At 33.9% G+C, this 24,236-nt stretch overlaps 1 protein-coding gene across 3 annotated transcripts in view; it reads right to left on the bottom strand.

The window, feature by feature from the left end:
* Positions 1–24,236, bottom strand: part of GALNT13 (polypeptide N-acetylgalactosaminyltransferase 13) — a 491,703-nt gene that overhangs the window by 180,988 nt on the left and 286,479 nt on the right. For all 3 annotated transcript variants that reach the window (XM_070422971.1, XM_070422970.1, XM_070422972.1), the window contains exons 5-7: positions 15,497–15,663; positions 14,646–14,853; positions 11,858–12,028 (exon numbers count right to left, since the gene is read on the bottom strand). In XM_070422971.1, the coding sequence (XP_070279072.1) occupies positions 11,858–12,028; positions 14,646–14,853; positions 15,497–15,663 (546 nt within the window). The remainder of the gene's footprint in view (positions 1–11,857; positions 12,029–14,645; positions 14,854–15,496; positions 15,664–24,236) is intronic.

Raw genomic sequence — 24,236 nt, forward strand, 5'->3', positions numbered from 1 at the left:
GTATTATAAATTTAACTAAAAAAGTGTGGCTTAGTTGATTGGGCATAGTCCTGTGTATCAAAAGGTTGCTGGTTGGATTTCAGATCAGGGTACATGCCAGGGTTGGGGGCTCTATCCCTGGTAGGAAGCTTGCAGGAGGCAGTCTATTGATGTTGCTCTTTCTCTCTTTCCATATCTCTTCTCTAAAATCAATAAAATATTCTTTTAAAAAAAAGAAAGAAAATTCTAGTTGTTCACAACTGGATCTATCTACAATGGCAATTATTTTTGAACATTAATTGTGCACATTAGCACACCTGACGAACTTTTAAAAAATGCATTTCCATGCTTGGGTACCACTCTCCATAAATTCAGATTTCATTAACAGGAGGTGGGGCCAGACCTTGGATATTGTGTAAAGTTCCCAGCTAATTGTAATGTGCTGTTCAAGAGGAGCAACACTGGTCGAGTAACTGATTTGGAATGTTCATCCACCTAGTCTGAGATTGGTAAAAAACAAAACAAATGTTTTGCTTTTCTTGAAATTATATCCTCTTCTGCCACAGGATATGCTCATGTCCTCTAATTGAACAGTACAGTTGAATGAAAAACCACCAAATAATATTGTACTTGGATAGCTACCAGACTGTGAAGTTCCTGATTTCTCCCTGCGCTCTCACTGCTTTATACGCAGGTAATTAACTGCCCATCAGTTGGAGGAGCACAGGCTCTCTTAGTCTCGGAGCAGTTTTACTACCTCTGGTCTTGCTGAGCTCCTATCAGGAACAGCATCACTGACCTTCTGAATTATAATGAGAAACACTAATAAAGTGAAACAGATGGTACTTAGGTAGCCTCAACCCTCACCTGACTGGGGTTTTGGAACTCTGTGGCAATAACTATATATGGTACTAGAGTGCTGGACAGCTTATATAATGAAACAAGGAACAAAAAACTGCTGCAATTATCCTGTCATAATGCCACCAAGTGCTTAAGAATGTTAAGTGATGCATTTTTAATGATCAGTTCAGAGTGCCTATCCACTTATCTACTTTCTAATAAAGGACTAATGCATTCAAGTTAAATACCAGTATTGATTTTCATCTTTCATTTTGGTCATAATTCCTATAAATGTGTGAGAAATGTATAATAAGTGGCTATAATAAATCATATATTTACCATAGGAATGACCCAAAAAGTTTCATTTAGTCTTAAAAAGTAACAAAAATAAAATGGCAACTCAAAAAAAAAGAAAATCCTGTGTCTCTGAGAAAATAAGCTGCTAGAGACAATTTTTTGTCTTTGCAATGTCAGCTCTCTCAAATAGTCTATGGACCATTCCTTAAATGATATCTACAGCAAAAGCCAGTGTTACGCAACATGTTCTGTTCTAAGTCAACTAAATGAACAATTTATATATGCCTGTGTGAACCTTAAGTGTTCCGGTACCTGGAAGATAAAGACCTTGATTATAGTTGAATTATCTGAGATTATATTCTTTTTAATATTTCGTTTATACAATGTCACACCAACCAACTAATTCATTCAATGGAGGGGGTGGGACAGAGCTTAATGGCTATGAATGTGACCTACTACATAGTAGGTAGGTGAAGATGAATTAATAGAAGAAAAACACTTAGCATAGCGCTCAGCACATAATAAAATTAGGTGATATATCTTTGTTGTTGATGTAATCATTTAAATAAAAGATTTGAGTGTCCTTAATTTTTAGCTCCCCATAAACATACCCTCATTTTGGATTTCAAAATCATTTGGAACTATTTTCATATCCAAGACATTGAACTCTGAAATCTGCCACTCTGAACACAATTTTCTATTTTATAAGCCCTCCTGTTTCAATCCATGGAAGTCATTTTTTATTCTTCATTGGTGATTTTGGTTTCTTAGCTCTTCAATGTTCTCACATAATAATCGCCTTCAGGAATTGCTTTCTTTCTCCCACTGCCTCTCCAAGATTCAGTCATGTCAAGGAAAAAACTAGCCTAATCCCCAAGGTTCTCTGCCCTTGACTTATATAACTCATTCTCTTTTTGTAAATATAGTACCTGCGTAAAATTAACCTTTACCTCATCTATTTATGCTCCTAAGACCCACAGAGTCATTGAAAAAGTAATATGATGAGTTCAACTGGTCATACTGGAAGTTCATGTTATTATTGACTCTCTGCTTAGTCCACAAATTGCTAAGGATCCTTTTATCTATGTTTATATGCTCACTTGTCTCATTTTAACTGAAACTTTTCCAAAAGTTTGGGACGCTTCTCTAGAAACTAGAGATTGAGTCAATGCATAAAATGTGAACTCCCTCACTCTCTACCTATATCTCTCTCTAGATAGATGATAGATTGATTGATTGATAGATAGATAGATAGATAGATAGATAGTTATTTAAAAATAAGTGGAAAAATAAGTTGTCATAGTTATTTTTAAATAACTAGTTATTTTCTTTAAAAAAATCTTTCTGACTCTGCTCAGGGTGCTTTAGCACAGAGCTGAGAATGTGCTATTCCTTTTATATCTGCTTCTCTTTCAATGTCCTCTATTTCCTTCCAGAGCCTTAATATAAAATGATGAAAATGCCTTTCAGCACCTTTAATTTTTGTTCATTCATTCATTTCCCAAAAACTTCTAATTTTTTTCCAAAGCACTTTTGCTGCTTCTCTGTGTTCTGTTATCATGGTCACTAATTTTAGTGCCGTATTTCTGTGTGTTAATGGAATCCTCTTGCTTTTAGAGTCTGCTGCTTCCAAAATGTATTCTATAAACCACAGCCAGATTAATTTCTTTAAATTAAAACTCTCTAAAAAATGCTAACCAGATGTTCAAAACCCTATTTTAAGGAATAAATGCTAGCTTCTTATCCTGGCACCAGGGATCTGGAGTCACCCAATGAGCTCCATCTATCCTTTGAACTACTTCCCTGTATTTAAAGTGTTTAGCTTTTACTACTAAACGTTTCACACTTTCTCACCTTGGTACATATGTTCAAATCTATTTGTCACTTTCATTTTCCTTTTAAACACCTGCTCTATTCTTAGGCCATTACATACACAGATTCTACACAGTCGCCCTTAGTACAATCTAGATGTAATAATTCCCTTCTTCCTTCTATAACACCCTGTTTCTGCCTCAAGGCACTTGTGACTGCTATCAAATATTATATATTATGTCTATATACATTTTACTACTTCTGTAAGAATACTCAATATATTGGTTTAATAGCATTAGACTATTAATATATGTTTACTGAATAGGTAAAATTTAAAAATGAGCAATATATTTCATGGATAAAAAACAATCTATTTAAAAGTTTAAATTACTTACAATTTTATTTTTAAAACTATAACAAAAATCTTGGCTCACACCTGATAAACTGATGAGTAACAAAAATCTCTTCATTGATTCCAAGATTTTTAAAGCCTTTAAAAGGGGTTTTGGGGGCTCAGTGTGATACTTCAGAATTAAAGATATAAAGCTTTGTAAAAATGTAACATATTAAAGGACTCCGAAAAGTACTTGACATAAAAACATAACTGTATCTTTTAAGCAGAAGTTGAAAAACTTTTTAAATGATAAAATAAATGTGATTACTGAGTGATGTTAAAATGCAATGCCTGCATTTTCACTGAGAAGATAATGTATCCTACATTTCACACTGGGATTATCACAATATATGTGAAAAGCAGGCTCACAGTAAGGAGTCTCTAAGAGTCAGCTACAGTTAGTTTTTACAAGTATGGTCTTAGTATCTAGTTCAAAACTCATCCCCACAGATGACTTTCAGCAAGCCACCTAAAGTCTGTGCCTCTATTTCATCATCTATAAAATGGGGACATGTGTTAATGCATCCAACACTTTAAGCATAGAACCAACAATAGTACAAAGTAAGTACTACAGATTATAAATATGATTTTTACTTAAAAATAAGAAAACATCTGTGTTTGCCAAGATTACAATCAGCTTTATATTTTATTGGTTTTAGAGTCCAATTAATTTTTAATAGAACTATAGTATTTTAGAGCTACAGAACCCTACAGATTTGGTCAACAAAATTTAGTCACAATGTGTTTAAATGACTTGTTCAAGGACTACAAGTAGTGAGTGGCCCAGTTAAAAAACAAACAAACATTATTTTCTTTCTTTCTTTCTTTCTTTCTTTCTTTCTTTCTTTCTTTCTTTCTTTCTTCCTTCCTTCCTTCCTTCCTTCCTTCCTTCCTTCCTTCCTTCCTTCCTTCCTTTCTTCCTTCCTTCCTTCCTTCCTCCCTTCCTTCCTCCCTTCTTTCCTTCCTTCCATCCTCTACTAATCAATGGTCTCCCAGTTGATCCTTTTAACTTATACAGTGAAGAATTCGAGGTAGCTAATTCAAAATACATTTTCCTGATTTCCAGTTCCAAATTTATGTACCATGTTTTCCTGTGAATTTTAGCACTGCTTTTCAGAGCAATTTCTTCAAAGTTATATAAACATAATTTTTTTTATTTTTTATTTTTTTAGTTTCTTTTTTTTTTCCGCTTAAAGTATTACAAAGGGTATTACATAAGTGTCCTTTTTTCCCCCCCGCCCTTGACAAACCCCTACCCTCCCTTACCCCCCAGTAAACATAATTTCTTCTCACTATTTTTTCCTATGCTATATCAGGATTTTATTTAATCTTACCTGGCAAATAACCAAAGTGTCAGGAGAAAAAAATCTAAAGAAGATTTGAGAGCCTATAGCTCAGCTTTAAGCTGTTATTTGCATTGGTCAAATATCACAATATGTAGAGGCTGTTAGTATTTATAGCTCTACATTACTAACATTTCTCATATAGTATAAACCATAATAAAAAGAAATGACAAACACAAATATTTCATTATGTATACATATGTGAGGCATAAAAATCTAAAATAGTAATATAATTTTGATTTTTTAATACCATAGAATATAATGACTTCATTTGGTTAAACATTTGGCAGGTTTTGAAATCAAAGGGAAATTAGATGCTGAGTCTCTCTTCTTCCTTCCTTAATCTGTCCACTATACCCAAATATAGAAAGCAGAAGAGAGAGAAAAGAAGCAAAGACATAACAAGTATTTTATTAGAGCAATGAATAATCAAATGTTGAATGCAATTAAAGGATTTTACAGATAAAAAGTGGGAAGTTTGGTGCAATATTGCACACCATGACACTCATTTGACCATATGTTTGAGTGAGATGATACAGTTTTCTATAGAAAAGAAACTGTTACTGTATGAGTTTATGTTGGCTTAAGCTCTAAGCAAGAAAGCTTACTCAAATCCTGTGGAATCTATGGAACACAAACAGTTTCAAAGCTATTTTAAAGGATAAGAAAAAATTTAAAGTTTTTCTTAGTATGGGAAAATGGCTTATTTTTCTGCCCAAGAACTAATTTAACAACAAGTATCAGAATCAAATACCTTATATGTGCTCAAATACCTATATGCTCAAGAAAAAGAACAGTTTTTTTCCTAAATCATTTTTAATAATCCTCATGAACTGATAAGATCATTAGCTTCCAAGAGGATGAGTAGTAGGTGGCACAGGATTTGATCTATCCTTTGACTTTCATTGTATAAAAGGGGTCAAAATAAGAAATGAGGCTGTCTGAAATCAGATATTTTAAAATATTTTGGGTAATGTGATAAAATTATTCAGTATATTAATGTGATATTTGATTCATCACCTTGAAAACTTTTTATACTACCCTTATTTTGTTTTCATCTCAACCATTGATAGGGAAGTCTTATAACTTATAACCTAAACAATTAGAAATCAATCCTATATAATAAAGAAGTGATATGCAAATTAACCCTCATGCCATCACAAGATGGCTGCCAATGACCAGGCTGGCAGGGGTGTTAGTGAGGGATGACCGAACGACTGAACAGCAGGCTGCGTGGGGTGACCAGGCTGGCAGGGGGGTTAGTGAGGGAAGACCAAACAACTGAACAGCAGAATGCGTGGGGCAACCAGGCCAGCTGGGGTGCTATGAGGGGCGACCAGGCTGGCGGGGAGGGGGGCGGGGGGACAGTTGGGGGTGACAAGGCCAGCAGGGGGGGCAGTTGGGGGCGACCAGGCCGGCAGAGAGGGGCAGTTAGGGGCGACCAGGCAGGTGAGTGATTAGGAGCCAGTGGTCCAGGATTGTGAGAGGGATCCCAGATTGGAGAGTTTGCAGGCTGGGCAGAGGGGACCTCACCCTCATGCACAAATTTCGTGCACTGGGCCTCTAGTATAATATAAACATGCAATTTTTCTCCAAATAATACAAATTCACAGATTCCATCTGAGTTGGTATCTTTTTCTCTCAAAATCAACATGTATTAGGTTTTAACATGAGTAGGTGAGAATGTGGACATTCAAACATTCCAAAGTTCAACTATTTCTATGGAAGTCTTTGCTCTGTTCACAACCTTGACCTTTCCCTGTACTCTTGCTTTATTATCTCCAATTGTAAAGAAGTGTCTCACAGGCTTTGAGAGAATTTATCTCTGTTCTGTATTTTAATTTAAAGTATATTTTCATTGGATTGAGAAAAACTTAATAGAAAATATGAGTTTAAAGTTAAGAATTACATTAATTGCTATTAAATAATAATAAATATGATTTTATATTTTATAACATTTTACAGAATAAAATAAGTGGTTTTCATTTATTACACTTACTAGAGGAACTATAAATTGAAAAGGATAAATTGACAAAAGGTAACAATATAAAATAAATTTCATATTGTCTGCATAATTCTAAGGAGACTATATTATATATAAAAACTATAAATAAGAAGACATAATTGGAAAGAATAAAGTATAAAAAAACTCTTAAATGACTTTAAACTATGAAAAATATAGGAGAAGCTAAGTAAATAATTGAGATATTAGCAGCTATTAAAATTTTTATTTGTAAAAAAAAAATTACTGGCATAAGAAAATACCTATGGTATAGCAATTTCTAAACTGTGGAGAAATGTATCCAGAAAGAAATATAACAAAATTTTAAAAGAAGTGGCTCCTTGGTGTTCTGTTTCATTATGCTTTAGGTACTTGTCACATTTATTTTGCAATGCACATATGTTATATCAGGAATAATTTTAAAATAACACCTTTCAAATACGTTTCTCAGTTAATATTTTATAGCACTTCATGACTTAAGCAAGGCAGCGAGAATAATTTTCCATTTAATAGTTGAGAAGACTGGGTAATTTTCCAATTGGAGGAGCTTGAAATAAAACCCAGATTCTCCAAAGGCAGCTTTAATATTTCTTCTGTAATATCATACTATAAAGATGTTGGAAATAGATATGTAAAATTTCTATGAGGTTTTTCCCAATAAAGGCACAATAATTGTCATCTGAGCTATTATTAAGAACACTATTAATTTTTTTTCTTTATAAATTCCTTTCTTTGAAAGAAAAATAAATGTATGAGATCAGTCACATGTTACTAAAAAAGGATATCAAAGTAGGTAAAATGTGTCAGAGAGAAAAAATTCATAATTATATCTATGTTTGATTTATGATAGCAAGAATTAGAAAAAATTAAAAAAATTCTTTTATTTTGCGTTAGGAAGATAATGAAAATGGTACTCCAAGTGAAAATAAAAGAAGGCATATCAAGATTATTAATAATAACTAAATGCAAAAGTCTATAAAATAAGAAAAGGATAAAAAAAAGTTAAATAGGCTTGATAAGTAACCTGTAGCTTTCTAGTAAAGATATCTACTTTAATAATTAAGAGATTAAAGTGGAAACAAATATCTTTATAACTATTGAGGATGACTTACACGGCATAACTAAAAGATGAAACTTATGAATAAGAATAGCGGTGGGTTCTTTTCCGGAAGCCCACACAACTCTAGCAGTAACATAGTTTAACTCCTGTGTAGCCACACTCTGACCACATATGCTGGTCCAACATACACATGACCCGTCCAAGAGAGTGAGCAACTTTAGAGCATAGAACGCCTTATTAATCTTCGTATGTGCAAAACCTAGCATGGTGCACTATGTGTATTTGCACATGAAATCAAACTCATTCCAATAGCCTGACCCAAATCAACTCAAAAGTTACATGTATTGGAAACATACATTCCCCAAACTAATTAAATGATTCAAGAGATTATCTGCCCTACCAGATAATTTATGCTACTAGTTGCTATTCCATTAGATTATGAATATGTATACTCATACAAGTCCAACTTGTTTAATCTTTAAAATGCAGCCATTTCCTCTAAGTCAAAACTCACAAATTAAAAAGATTTTAGTCAGGTAAATAATATCGATATGTGGAGTTGATTAGTTGCAATAAGCGTATTTCTCTCATCTTTGGTTGGGAAACAGGTACAGAGAAATATTTTTCCAAGTATAAGAATGATGACAAATGGCAACAACTGATTCTCAGCCTCAGGGTCAGGGACTCACAACTAAAAAAAAAAAGAGTTGTGGGGATTACGTTACACTTTCATGCTACTTCTATATGGACAGCTTCTACTGAACTCCATCTGATGGTGCCCATTAGGGACAGAGGATCATAACAACAAGAAATTATGACTTCTCAAGAATAGCTGGAAATCCAGATTTTTTTTTAAAACATCTCATTTTTTTGGTGGTGGTAATTTTTAAAATTTAAAACACTATGTAGGTCAAGTGAAATTCACCTACACAGCATATTTGACATGCAAACTCCTGGTATAAGACCTCTGGTTTAACAATTTGATTACTCTATTGTTGCACATATAATTGAGATATTCCTAAAAAGTCATATAATTTAACAACTAAAATATTAAGAAGAGTTTATAGATTAAAGAAAACTCAATAATAGGGATTAAATGTGCTATTATTCCATTCTCATAACTTCACAAAAACCAAGTATTTCACACACTTCATTTATTATCAAAATGAAAATATCAAAGCCTAGAGGTGACAATAGAATAATAATAACAATTATAAGCTTTAATTTAAATGTGGCATAACTAAGGTTAGGTCACAAGTTCAAATTGGTTCTTTATATACACAGAGGCTTGATTGTATTTCTAAGTGATGACTAAATTAGCAAATTATAGTCAGTAGGGAGTTCTGTCTTAACTGACATTTTAAAAGAAATATTCCACTAAGAAAACTAACATTTCAACCTCATTTTAATCACTTTAGCTATTCAGAATTCTATTAATCAAATAAGAAAAAAAGTCTTCAACACCTAGAATGATTAATGTGTTTATATAAATGTGAGAAAAATGATCACATCTTCAAGTAACAGATTATAAGTACAAAGAAAGTTCACATGATAGCTATGCTGATGAAAATTACCTGTGGGCTGTTACAACATAACCCATGCATTAATTAACCTTTTGCCATAAATATCTAGAAACATCAGCAAAGATAGGTTTCTCTTTTTCTTTTGCTCCAGCTCCTTCAGCAGTTTAAAAAGTAAAATACTGTGCAGTTACTGAAGGATACAAATAAAATACACTTAGTTTTTATCAGCTCTCCATGTTACTATAATAAAGCCACATAAGTATAGCAAGTAGGCTATTTCATCTTATGTTTTAGTTAATAAAAGATGAGAGATAATGTCCGATTTCTATGTAAATCTTTACTTTCATGAATGAGATCAGTAAATTATTATGAATGTTGGCTACCATTTAATTATCTACCTTTTCACTCTGTGAGAAAATAAAGGTAGGTTCTGGTCGGGATGGTGGCATAGGTAAATATGGCACTTGGAACCGCCCACAGTGACATCAAAATTACAACTAAATTACAGAACAACCATAATTCATAACTACCTGAAATCTAGCTGAACAGAAGACCTATAAATAAGTATATACAGAAGAAGCCACATCAAGATTTCTAGGAAGGACGGAGACACAGAATGGGCTGGTCTCACCCCCACGTGTGGCCATTAAAAATCAAGAGAGAAATCTTGGCCAAAAAGGTGCACTCTCAGGAGCAAGGGTTCTTGGCCCCACAACAGAATTCCCAGCTCAAGGGTCTGGCGCAGGTTTCTCCTGCACTGGCAGGGGCCATTGTTCTTTGATGAGCCCTTTCCCCTCAGAGCTGGCAGGTGGGTGCCATAACCTGAATTTCCATCAACCTGGTTAACACTGTTAGTCCAGCCTTGGTGATTCCTTGAGACACTGCTCCATCCAACTTGTGGGCCCATCCAAGCCATTTACAGTGGCTTTTCCATACAAATGGTCTCTCATGCCTCATGATTCGGACTTTCCTACTATCTCTCAAATAAGCAGCAACTGGTCTCTGCATGACCTATGTCTCTTGCTAAGTGATCCTGGTCCTGGCACTACCAGGAATGTGGCCTGGCTTGCAGCATGGCCTCTCCTAGGCACCTTCAAGCCCCAAACAAGTAGTAACCATCTAAGATCACTCTACAGCTAGTGTCAGGTGGCACCAGGCAGGGCACAGGTGGTGGCTGGTCCTGCACCTCCCAGGAGGCCTCAGTGGCAGTGCTCCTGGTGGACAGCTTCAGACCATGCCGGATTACAATCCTACTACCTCCATGATCAATGTTTCAAAAGAACAAAACATATTCTTTATTACTTCATTTTCAAATGAATAAACATCTATATTTGAGTGTATTTTTCAAGCATTTGGACAGTTTTCACTTGGGATCTGAAGTTGAAAAATCAGCTAATGCTAAATCTTACCATGATGTGGGAAAACAGAATTTCTAATAAACAATAGTAATATGAGCTACTGTATTTCCTCACGTCATTAAAGGCAAGGATCAATAAGACTTAGTGAACATGCAGATTACTGCAAGATTTCAGTGCTGCTAAATCACACTTTAAATGCTGACATAATAATGTCACATCTCTATGCAATTGTTTGTAGCCACATTTTTTTCTCTTTGATGTAGTACTACCTCCTTTAGAGGGTTAACAGCCTCAAATTTAATTGTTCAATAACAAACAATTAGAGCTGTTCCCTTCTATTAGTGAATTGTTAGTTAGTTTTAATTAATTCATTATATAATTAAGCTTGCCAATGGATAAGTCAATCCTTCATTAGGTTAGGAAATATTCTTGTTTAGATAATGGGCTACATATATTGTTTTAGAATGTTAGGGTATTCTCTATTATTCTAACTAAATGATGATTTGCCAAATGAATCTTTAAAGAGCTAAACTAGTGAACTCCTTCCACAAAATATTATTCAGAAAATAAAATTTTTATTGCAGTTAAGAAGTACACAATGATATGTTAAAGTAAGAAGGTGATAATTTTATGTTCATAAAGTGGGTAATAACTATCTAGAAAATTAAAGATGCATATATTTCTCATTTTTTATTATGGGAAAACATATTTTATGAATAAATATTTCAAACAAAGTAGCTATTTTCAATAACTTGGAACAAACAAAAAATCCTTCATAATTATTAATATAATAAAATTTTCTAAATGGATCTTTCTCTTGTATCTGTCAGGAAGATAGTTCTTCAAGTAAATTTAGAATATTTACTAAAACATTTTTTATTATTTTAATTTTAGGTACACCTCTACTATAATACATATACATTTAGGTAAGGTCTATCTTCCTTAATTGGCAAGGCTAGCACATATCTGTCACACAGAAAAATGACAATAAATATATTTGTAATATAAGGATACACAAAGTTTCAAAAGGAATTTGGCACTTCTGCCAATGCTAATTTGCCAGTGCTAATCTAAACTAGATTTAATATAGCCATTGATTCTTAGATGATCATGTAAAAGATGATGACATATGTGTGTATGAATAAAAATATATGACTTTTAAAGACTTAAAAATGAGAACATAAATTTATAATACTTCTGAATTATTACAGGAATGTACATGCTACCATCGGAGATAGGATCTACATACCTGACAGGTAATGTTCTGTCTCCTTTCCTCCTATCCATTTCTCTTTGGGGAACAGGATACCAACGAAAATTCAGTTTCCAGTTAAAACCACCATAAGTCATGTCTGACCCAGCCATATATTCAAAGGTATCATCACTAATCACATCAATGATGGGGCATACAACTGTTTTCCTGCAGAAGAAGTAAAACCAGTTTACACACAAATAATAATTTAAGTGCTATAGCTGTTTCTTCAAACTCAATATAGGTGATGTGTTGAAATTTAATTATTTTGTGACATTAATATGTTTTTATTTTATCCTTTTTCCTATGAAATTATTTCCTTTTACTAGATCTTCCTTCAGCCAACTTCATACTACCATGTATAATCTAATCAGATATAGTGATTGATCTTCAAGCTGATTTTCAAATACATCCTAAGTACTAACTCAGCAGGATGGACATGGTCTATTATTCATAAAACCTCCGCCCACAGCATGATTAGTACAGCTGCTTTGACATTATGCATCATTTTAGCTATATCTTTTATAGAAAAGTAATTGCATACAGGGAGTAGAGAATGGATGATTGCAAATTAGATCTGGTAGTTTCAATCTCAGAGGGGTTACTGTTAGATTAAGGAGATAGTTCTATGAAAATCTTCATGGAGAAAATATCTATTACAAAAACAAACAACAAAAATCAACAAATAGAAATAACAATAAAAATAGTAATAATCAGTATAAGTAAATGTTTCCCATGAAAGATATTAGGGTCATGACAATTTCTGAGTGAATTGTCCTAGACTTAAGAGTTTATAGTAACAATCTACATCTTTTAAGATACAGAAAGATAACCAACTTCAATTTCTGGTGTTTATACCCTGACCCATCTTTTCTTAAAGCAAGAGAAAATGCCAGATTTGGGGTCCTTCATGATGGCTTTTAGGTAAAAAGAATTTTTTGCCATGGGAGAACAATAGGTACTCACCTTCCCATGCTCCCAGTTATATGTCTTATTATAGTATCAAACTTGTGTCATCGCCACAGTAAATGTGTACTTCTACCCAAGTTTGCCCCAGTTGTAGCTAATTCTGAAGAGCAGAGCTTATTTGTCATATTTTGTAGAAGGAAAACATACAACTATGCTTTTGAATCGCACATAGATGTGGAAAGCAAAATAAATGTTGTCCATCATTTATTCTGCTTTGTTAACACCTATATCACTCATACTTATTTTCAATTCTCTTTTATATTCTACACAATTAATTAAAGACTAGAGTTCTCTGAAGTCAGTAGAATTCATCTACCCTTGGAAAAACTTCTTGGTCACACTGGTCCCTACAAAATCAATATCTTTGATTTATTTATTTATTTAGTTAGTTAGTTAGTTATTAAATTTAGTAATTTAATTTGTAGGGAGATGAAATTAGATCTAATAACTTTGAACAGGACTTTATTATCTAGTTATGGCAACTTTAGAACCTACTAGTAGAACAAAACAGTAGAGTTCATTACATAGAAATATAATTTAAATATGTTGTTACATTAAAAAATAAATGATCTATGCATGACCATATTGAAACAATATTATATCAAAAACTCACTAAGCTGAATATGAAACACGTTTTAAAAGGCAGCATAATGTATGAATGTTGCCAAGAAATGCATTTAAGATGTTCCAAGTTCATTTTATTTCGCCAGTCTTACCCTCCTGTGAGTACTGTACAATACACAGAGTGGAAAAATGTTATTAGCTGTGTACTACATGCAGTTGACTAAAAGGTTCCTACTGCTTTATTCAACTGCTATGGTTCATTTTACTGGCAGAATCCATCCATCTTTGTGGCAAGTATCAAATCTTGCCATTTAAGTGATATAGCTGGACTAGCTCACACTACACAGCCCTGGTTTTGAGTGCTTAATTAAAAACTTCAATTCTAAAAAGACCTTTCTATTGCAGGTGACCTTCCTTTGCAAGCAAGGTGTTATACATGGCTATGTTTTTATATCCGACAGTATTCAACATTGTTGTCTTCCTAAGTGCTTGAGAATTACACTCATTTATCACCAATGTTTATGAATATCTTCAGCAAAGGCTCATACCTCATAGCCTCATCATTAAAGAGAATTTCAGGTAACGAGGAGGTTCTTAATTTCTGCAAGTAACATTCAATCTTTCAGATTCCATCATTTTTATGTACAAAGTGGCAATGTTGTTTAAATAATTAAGCATTCTTTATAGCTGTGCTCTGTACGTTTTAGGTTTGGAATGTGGAATTTATGTGTTTTTAGTTTTAAGATCCTGAAGGTGGTTTTGAACTAGACCTTGAATAAGGACACTGACCTAGTAGAAAAAAGACTAGTCTGGGAATAGGAACAACTGAATTGCTCCCATCACTTCCAATAACTGGATCAAGCTACTTAATCTCTGTGCTCCTCCCTGTTATTAGGTACAGGTAAGAATATCTACATTACCTACCTCACAGCAGTTGTGAGGACACAATAAGATCCTTTGAAAATGTATTTTACAAAATTGTACTATTTCTAATTAGACTGGTTTCCTTCCCCTAAAAATGAATATTCAACATGTGTACTATTTGAATTGTTTGACTATTTCTTAATCAAATAATCATGTTCAGCACTACAAAGCCAAAGTCTTTATTAAGTGAGAAAGGTGGGGACGGCTTTTTTAAAAGCTAGGAATATACCTGAAAATAGCAACCTGGAAGAGATTTTCTGGTGGAAAGCCAACACTGTCCTGACAGGTTCCGTCATAACCCAGGCAGACAGAACCCGTGAGTCCTTACCTGTCTTCCTTTATTCTCGCCAGCAAGGGCTCCAGCCAGCCCACGGTACATTCACAGTGTGCATCGAGGAAAGTGATGACCTGCCCTTTCGAAGCAGCTGCTCCTCGAAGGCGGGCACGTATTAACCCCGAGCGCTCTTCCATTCTGATAATTTTTACTGGTACTTCTAAATTTTTCACATAATTCTCTAATGTCAACTTGAGAAAATCTGCAACATGCAATAAGAATTTATAAGAAAGTTTTGAAACTGTTTTAAAACACCACAGAGATACTACTGCCCAGGTGAAAACTCAACACACAGAAATGGTGGTGAACTCCTGTCAACATTTTTTGCAGTAGGTGACATAAAGCTATAGAGACTTCATGAGTATATTCATGTACAGTTCATTATAACCTGTCACTTGGCTGACAAGAATAAGGATAAAATAGGAAGTTAATATGTCAGACTCTAATGGAGAAACTAAGCCACACTGGCAAATGCAGGCTCCTTCATTAAGTTATTTTGCATTTACCTGAACTTAAAAAAAAAGAGACAGGTATCCATAAAGTTATATAAATGTTCAATTATCTGAGCAGTTGAGTTGGGGAAAAAAGGAACCCCTTTGAATGTCATTTTGTCTGATTTCCTGGGTTAATAAGAACCAAATGGAATCATGGGAGAAACTGTAATAATTAGTCCCTTGTCTCTAGAGTTGGGATTGCCTAGATACACTGATGGAAATGCACTGATGATGAGGGGTGGTTTCAGGGTTAGTATAATTACAAGGAAAATACAGATCATTTCCCAGCTGTCTTCTTGACCATAATAAAGTGTTCTAATTTAAGAAAATATATGGGAAAAACATTTATACCTCTTTCACTGGCATCATCTACCAAGATGACCTCAGAAAGTAAATAGTGTGGAGAACGATTTATAACGCTGTAAACAGTTCGAAGGAGGGTGCTCCAAGCTTCATTATGAAACACAATAACTACACTTGTGTTTGGAAGTTCATCAGGGTAGACCTTCGTCTTGCATCTAGAAAAGGGAAAAGAAGAAAGATTTGTTACTAAATAATTCATTTTTTATTCTGATCGCTGGAATAAAAAATATCCGTGATAGCACAATTTTAGACTTCAAAGGTCCTTATTAAGGAAAGATTTTATGCACATCTACAATAATTTTCCTTTTTACAAATGCTGTGAGTAATCAGTTGGCATTTTGAAAATTAAATATGCATAATTACTAATATTTCATTTTAATTCCTGCAGGGAACCAAGCAGCATGATTTCCACAAGTCTAAGAAAGCCAAAATAACATCCTGAGACTATCAACAGGAGACCAGGTACAACAGGGACAGCTGAATTCATTTACTGGATGTAATTTTATTCTTTGTTGACAAAAGGACAATTATTGTATAAAACTCAAAAAGTCATGAGAACATAGAAAAGACATACATCCACAGAATTTTGAAGCATGTAAAGCAGATTATTTTTCTATTCTAAAATCTAGTCACGCATGCTTGCCATTCTGCATGAGAATGATGTGCACCAGGTCTCCTTCATTGGAAAAGTTCAGGAGCCAGGATGTGTTTTATAGATTCTCAATTAGTGCTATATAATCAAATCTGAGATCAGGACAGGGAATAGGCAGGCCACCAGCACTTCTCAAACTTTAATGGAAATAGGGATTTGTTAAAATGCACATTCCGGCCTGTCCGGCATGGCTCAGTGGTGGAGCGTCGACCTATGAACCAGGAGGTCAGGGTTTGATTCCTGGTCAGGGCACATGCCAGGTTGAAGGCTCAATCCCCAGTGCGGGGCGTGCAGAAGCAGCCGATTAATTATGTTCTATCATCATTCATGTTTCTCTCTCTCTTCCTCTCAGAAATAAATTTGAAAATATTAAAAAATAATAAAATAAAATGCACATTCTGATTCAATAGGTCTGGGATATAGCCTGAGATTCTGCATTTTTAAGAAAACTTTCAGGCGATTCAGATGTTCCTGGTGCCTGGAGGGCATTGATTAGTCAGGGGCTAATCCATAATTGTTATTACTATTAGAACTTGATGTCTTGAGAAAAAATTTTAACTTTGCTTGTGCAAAGCAGCCCAGATTTTACTTTTCAGGCAATCAATCCAAAAAGGTACATTTGGATAAATAATATGCATACTGCTCTGGTAGTATCAGAAGTTTAACATGCAGGTGTTTCTTACCCCCAGGAACTTATCAACATTCAGACATTTCTGTCACCTGATTTTAAATCATCATCATTATAGAATAAAAAGAATGTCCCTGGGTATCCATAGCAAGAATTAAAGTTTATTCACCTTAGATTAATTTTTCATATAAAATATTCTGAAGAGCTAGGGAATTAAAGTAATTCCACCAAATAAAATGAGCCCAACATTTCTTGCCACTCATGAACAACCTAATACATGACATAAAACAAGCATTGTTATAATTAGTCTCATTCATGGGTGAATGAGAAAATCCAATAAAATGTGGGAGTTAAAGGCATATAATAAAACAAATACTGATTGTGTACCTACTGATATTTTAATCATCTTTTAAAGTAGTTTAAATTTCATCTGCTCAGTGAAGTCTCCTGCAATATAACCAGGTAAGAATATACATACCTGAACTAAAAGTTATATACATATAATTTTCCTTCAGCATATATTTACTCGAAAATCATTAAGCAGCCATAATATATGATATTGTGTATACAGGAAAAGAAAAATGTAGTGGGAAATGGTAGTTTGACTCATAGTCATCTCTTCCCATTCTGCCAGCAAAATTCAAGTAGTTTCTATGTGCTTCCTCAACTAACTTATAACCCCAGGCAGCTCAGCACTATATGAACTTAGAAAGCCATCCTGGTAAGTCAGAAAGGTTCTCTCCATGATTTTACTCAACTCTCAATTCTTCAGCCTCATCACACCCCATCTCTTTCAGAATGCTAAGGAAAAAGGATGGTAAGAATCATCATCATCATCATCATCATCATCATCATCATCAATAAAGAAGTAAAACTGGAAAAACAGGCTGAAAGCAATCTGACAGTCAATGACAACTGGTTTTAACCCAAGGATAATAGGCTATACAGGCTACTCAGTATCATTTGGAATAAAGTAATGAATGTTAAATCAAACTTTTGTATGTTATACTAGATGCCAACAAAGAAAATATGAATAATGTGTTAATATAGATAAATCATTTAAAAGGTCAAAATAAAAGCAAACACTTGGATCTACCTTCTTAAACTATTTCTATCATGCTCTATTTTTGTGGTTAAAAAATGCACTCACAAATGTTAATTTTGTATTCATAATATGTGACAAAGTTATATTGACCTAATTTACTATTAATGCAGCTATTATGTATACTTACAGAACCTTTACACTATCATTATTTAATGTAGCATAAACATAAAATGTGGCTATTATTTTTTATTAATTATTCCTCTTCTTCCCATATGAAAAGTTATTTATCAAAGAAAACTTTGTATAATAATAAAAAATTATAGAATAATTCTTAAGCTATGCACATCAATCATTTTCTATGTTAGTTTACCTAATTACCTCAAGTGCAATGATATATGCATCAGCAAGAGCTAGGATATTCATTGTTTCTGATAGCTTTGTGTTATACTGAACTGGTATTATTAACTGTATTTCATCAAAGCTATTCTTTCACCTATGGTAAGGTACACCATGATTTTAGGTACGACTAAAAAAAGAAAAAAACAGTTTTCAAATAAACTGTGACATAATGTTTTTATCACTAGAATCTACTTAACACTTACATAAAGCTTATAGAAATAGCTTTTAAACTTATTTGAACATTGATTTTTTTTTTTTTTAAAAAAATATATAATTGATTTCAGAGAGAGGAAGAGAGAGGGATAGAAACATCAATGATGAGAGAGAATCATTGATCAGCTGCTTCCTGCATGCCCCCTACTGGGGATTAAGCCTGCAAGCTGGACATGTGCTCTGACCGGGAATCAAACTGTGACCTCCTGGTTCATAGATCGATGCTCAATCACTGAGCAACACCAGCCGGGCTGGACATAGATTTCTATGAATATTGTCATGCTTGCTTATGAATAAGTAGCAACAGTTATCTATGTTTCTGCTTCTATTTTGTTTGTTGAATTATTTTGCTCATTAGATTCCACATATAAGTAAGATCATATGGTATTTGTCTTTCTCTGACTGGCTTATTTCACTTAACATACTGTTCTCTAGGTACATTCATGATGTCGTAAAAGGTAAGATTTCCTTCTCTTTTATGGTCAAGTAATATTTCATTGTGTAAATGTAGCACAGCTTTTTTAGCCATTCATCTACTGATGGGCACTTTGGTTGTTTCCAAACCTTGTCTATTGTAAATAATGCTTCAATGAACAATGGGGATGCATATATTCTTTCAAATTAGTGTTTTGGTTTCTTTAGATAGATTCCCAGTAGTGGAATCACTAAGTTAAAAGGTGGTTCCATTTTTACTTTTTGGAGGAAACTCCTTAGTGTTTTTTACAGTGGCTGTACCAGTCTGCATTCCCACCCGAAAGAAGACCTACAGATGGCCAACAGACATATGAAAAGACACTCAACATCACTGTCATTAATCATCTGTCATCTATTCTAAGGGCTTTCTCTTTGCTTTAGGTTGTATTGCTTAACATATGAGAGACATCATTAGCACTTATCTCAGTAACAAAATATGAATCAGCTTCATGTTTTTTGTGTATCTTCCTTGGTACTATAAAGTGTTTTCAATCTTTAAAGTGAGAAGGATTAAGTGGGAATCTTGAGAAAATGCAGATTGTGATTCAGTAGGTCTGGGATGGGCCCAAGATACTGTATTTCTAATAAGATCTCTGGTGATGTCCCTTCTGTTGATCCCTGATAGACATGATAAGAAGCAAAGTTACATAAATCAGTCAGCTGTTGACTAGCAAGAAAATATAGACTTGTTCCAACAATAAGTATTTGCTTCATCATATGAATTTTAATTCTTGCAGTGATCTCCTTGCCTTTCTTTTCAGACAGTAACTTTACCCCCCAACAGAATCTTATTGTCATCTATCTGAAGAAATTTCAGATGACAAATTCTACACATGGAGTATAATCAGCACACAAAACTTCATTGAAGCATGACTATATGAACAGCCATGACCATGTTCACACAGCTTACAATATATTGGCTACATAACAACTGTCAGCTGGTAGACAATGATTGCAACTAACCATCAACTATAAAACTCATCCTGATTTCAAACATATAAACTATACAAAATGCATATCTTAGAACAGGTGAATACAATAATTTTTGTTTAGTACAGAAAAAGTACTTAAAGTGTTGTTTAGTGCTTTGCTTTGTTTTTTTTAAATACATTTAGTTTCTAAGCTCTTAGAGTTTGAAACTCTAATACTCTCTTCTCCCTGACAGATGGCAAACAACTTCTTCTTTGTAATATTACAAGAATAACTTCAACACTATCCACCTCAGCCTTTATATATTTTACATGATAAGAATAAAGTAGATAATCTGGAATCAGTGTTAGATATTACTTGGTCTACAAGGTAAAGCTCAGAATCTCCAAATGTTGGAATTGGAAAGGATTTTCAAAGCTGACTAATTCTAATCTTGATTTCACAGAATACCAGTCTCAAGTCAGAGAGCTAATTCAATACTCTGGGTCAACAAGTAATAATAATGATAATAATGAAGTAATGTATTATTTAATACTAGTAACAGTAATGTTTTCTTCCCCAGAGTATATGCTATATCAAACATTTTAAATATTACTGGTGTCTGAAAAATTAGAAAAAAACACATTTAAATCATATAAAATATGACTTAATCTTACATGATATATATATATATCATGTATTTTTTTTTAATGAAATAGAGAAATAATCCTGGCCAGCATGGCTCCGTGGTTGAGTATCGACCTATGAGCCAGGAGGTGATAGTTTAAATCCTGGCCAGGGCTTATGCCTGGGTTGCAGGCTCGATCCCCAGTTGGGGTGTGCAGGAGGCAGCCAATCAATGATTCTCTCTCATCACTGATATTTCTATCTCTCTCTCCCTCTCCTTTCCTCTTTGAAATCAATAAAAAAATATTTTAAAAAAGAGAAATAACCTCTCTCCAAGTATCATTTCATTAAAACTGAGCATAAAAAAATCAACTTTCATTAAAATTATATACATACAGACCAGATACTCTTTTAGCACTCTGTTTTATGAAGAGATTATTTTTCCCTTATGTAAACATTTAAATGAAATTGGCAAATTGACATCATGGTGGAAGCACAATGAGAGTAAAAGTAGCAGACTGCACAAGCAATTTTCATCAATTTGGAAGGAGTATTTGTTGCCTACTAGTCCAATTAAGTTCCTGAAATCTGGTATTCTAGGAAAATCATAAGTATTATCATAGCAATATTTCATATTTAAACCATATTATGACATAATAAATCTCTAATATTTGAAGTAAAAGTTTATTTCCTTTTAATTCTGTAATAATATATTTGTGACTCTTAATTTGGCTGCAATTGGAATCATCCCATGAGCTTGGAAAAAACAAACAAAAACACTGATGTGTGAATTTCAGCTACAGAGATTCTGATTTCAGTGTCTGGGTGTGGTCATGTGTAATGGGATTTTAAAATATATCGCCCTTGGGGATTTGAATGCTTGAATGTACAGCCAAAGTTAAAAACTGTTACCGAAAGTTAATGAAAAAAAATTCTGGTTTTTAAGAAAAAAAAATGTGTGTGTGTGTATATACACACACACATACACATAAATATATGTATATATATATATATATATATATATACATATATATATATTTCAATATATAAGTATATAAATAAAGCCTTTTTGCTTACATCAACATTTTAAAATAAGATACATAAGGTTAATATCTGTTTATGGTTATAGCAGATGAAATTAATGTCAACTTTTCCTATAATTGCAAGCCCTGGATTTGGAAAGTCTTCTCTACTTAATTTACAACCTCTTCTGTCACATGTCAGTCCAGTCTTCTCTGTATCAGCTGTTGATTTATACATATATGAGAAATAAACCCACCCATTCTCGTTTCCAGAAGATATAGGAGTGGGATCATGTTTCCAGTGTCTGGAACATGAAAATACAGTGATATAGTGTACCTAATTTACCATCTTTCCCTTGGGGTATACACATATTATGGGAATACAGACTGTTACAGTTTAATTTTATCCTTTTTTGAACCATATTGATGTTTTCAGATAAGCTACTGAATATCATATGCCACATCAAAGAAAAAAAAGAAAAATGGACTATAAGATGAAAATGAACAAAAGATTCATAATTACATAGTGGTTTAGTTAGACATAATCCATTTAAGACTGCAAACAAAGGCTGTCAACACTGTAGTTTGATGACTTGTTGGATTGTTGTTCAGTGAGTCAGTGGTTACCTTTTATCGCCACAATCAAAGAAGATTAATAACAGTAATTAACAATAAAGATTTACAATACAAGTCCTCTATAGCCTTCTTCTTATTAAAAGCTATGGGAATTGTTGCACTGAATGTTGCACAATTGCGCGTGGTTTCTGTTTCCAAATCATTAACATTCATATTTACAGAGAGAAATTTCATCATTTTCCAATGCATCCATGCAAAGAAGACGTAGGCAACAGGAAACTGGTTCTTTCATAATCATTAAACAGCTTGGGGTCTCATAAAAATGAAGCACTTAATTTTGGGTGGGTTTCTATATATTGATTTCTATTTACATTTTATTAAACCTTTCAAAAGTAAGTTCCTATAAGTTATAATTACCTCAGTAATTCATTTTTTTTAAAAAATCAGATTTTATCCATCTTCCCCAAACAACTTTATTTTAAAATCCAGGTAGACCCTGTATTCATCCTTGACCTATTTGCTATGAAAGCCACTTGTTGCTCCTTCTGTTTTCTTCTACAAATTTGGGTGGGTGGGTGGGGTGGGAGAATTATTGGGCTATTGATGTGCTTCCAAGACTCCCTTGCTTGTTGGCTTCTGTTTGAAATATGCCACAAGGACCTCAGAGGGAGATTAACAAACGGGAGGAAAGAGAAACAGGGAGCCAGGTAATTTCTCTATTCTTCCCTAACTCCATAAAGAACAATTCTGCCTCCTTCCACAATTCTACAGCTCATATATGCCTCAATCTTTATAACCTTATTTTACTCTTTCATAATAAATCTATCTTATCCAATGGACTAAGGGATTCTTTAAAAGAAGAAAGAAGATTAATCTTATTTATCTCTGCCTCTCCAGGATCTAGCATTCTGCATGCCATGAAATATATTTAATAAGGGGTTGAGAAATATAAACTTCGCAGTCAGGCTATTGTATGAATCATCAGATCAACTTCCCAGTGATAACTCTGCTTTGTTATTATCTGAACTAGAGGTGTAGAAACACCACATTTTCCACTTTCTTTTTTTCATATCTTCATTTGGGTTTGTTATTACGTCTTCTAGGCCCAGGGCAAATAAATGAGCTAGGGATCAGAACAGGAAAGAGTGTAAGAAAATTGGTCTACGAATTGTTCTATTATAACATCACTCAAACCTGTCACATCGCTCCTATTCAAACATACTGGAGCAAGTTCTCTGTCTGGAAAACCTATGTGTGCCTCCCAGTTCTGCCATTTAGGCTCTGCGAACAGACTCTTTTTAAGGTTCAGTTTTATCATCACCTAAATTTGAGTAACACTGCTGCCATATCTACTTTACATGAATTTTGAGGAAAACAAATGAAATTATAAAGGAATTGTGTGAAATTCACGTATTGTTACACTATTCTTTTATTATGAAACACTGTATAAAATACAGATAAGGTCTATATATTATTTGGGTCCGCCTTGCTTCTGCTAGGATTCTGACCACGGCCATGTTCTAATAATTTGTCTCTTATACTTAGTTCCTGTGGTCAGGCTTCCACTGTATTCTTCACTTCCAAAGCAGTTTCAATAATAGATGTGGTGTCTAGACCCTCCTGGCTTAAGAACTGCTTTACTTGTTTGTCCAGGGTAGCAATGTGGAACAAAAGTCCATCCTCTTTCCCTTGTAGTCCTTCTAAATCATTTACTGCCCTAATCTAAAATTTCTCCGGCTGGCTGTGGCTGCCCGCTATTAAATCTTCCTTCTTGCTTACCTTAGTCTCTGCTTATTATTTTCTGCTGGAAGAGCTCAGAGACTCATGTTCTGCCTGCCTGCTGAGGTCTCTGCTTCTTGCCTGCTCTTGAATATCCATAAGTCCTCTACCAACGTGTGCTCCCTCCTACTAATCAAAGCTGAGACTGCCCACCACTACTTGCTTCCTGTGGGTTATTATCAAACCTTGATTTCTCAGCCAGAGTTAGGCCCTCTCCTCCAAGATAGATATAGATATAGATATAGATATAGATATAGATATAGATATAGATATAGATATAGATATGTGTGTGTGTGTGTATATATATATACATATATATATATATAGCATAATATGCTAATTAGACCAGCCAGCCAAACCTTCCAGACAAAGCCGGAGCTGCAAACCGCTGTGGCTGCAAGGGC

Source organism: Myotis yumanensis, unplaced genomic scaffold, assembly GCF_028538775.1.
Source record: "Myotis yumanensis isolate MYYU_CA2020_CCGP unplaced genomic scaffold, mMyoYum1.0.hap1 SCAF_8, whole genome shotgun sequence".
Classification (NCBI taxonomy): domain Eukaryota; kingdom Metazoa; phylum Chordata; class Mammalia; order Chiroptera; family Vespertilionidae; genus Myotis; species Myotis yumanensis.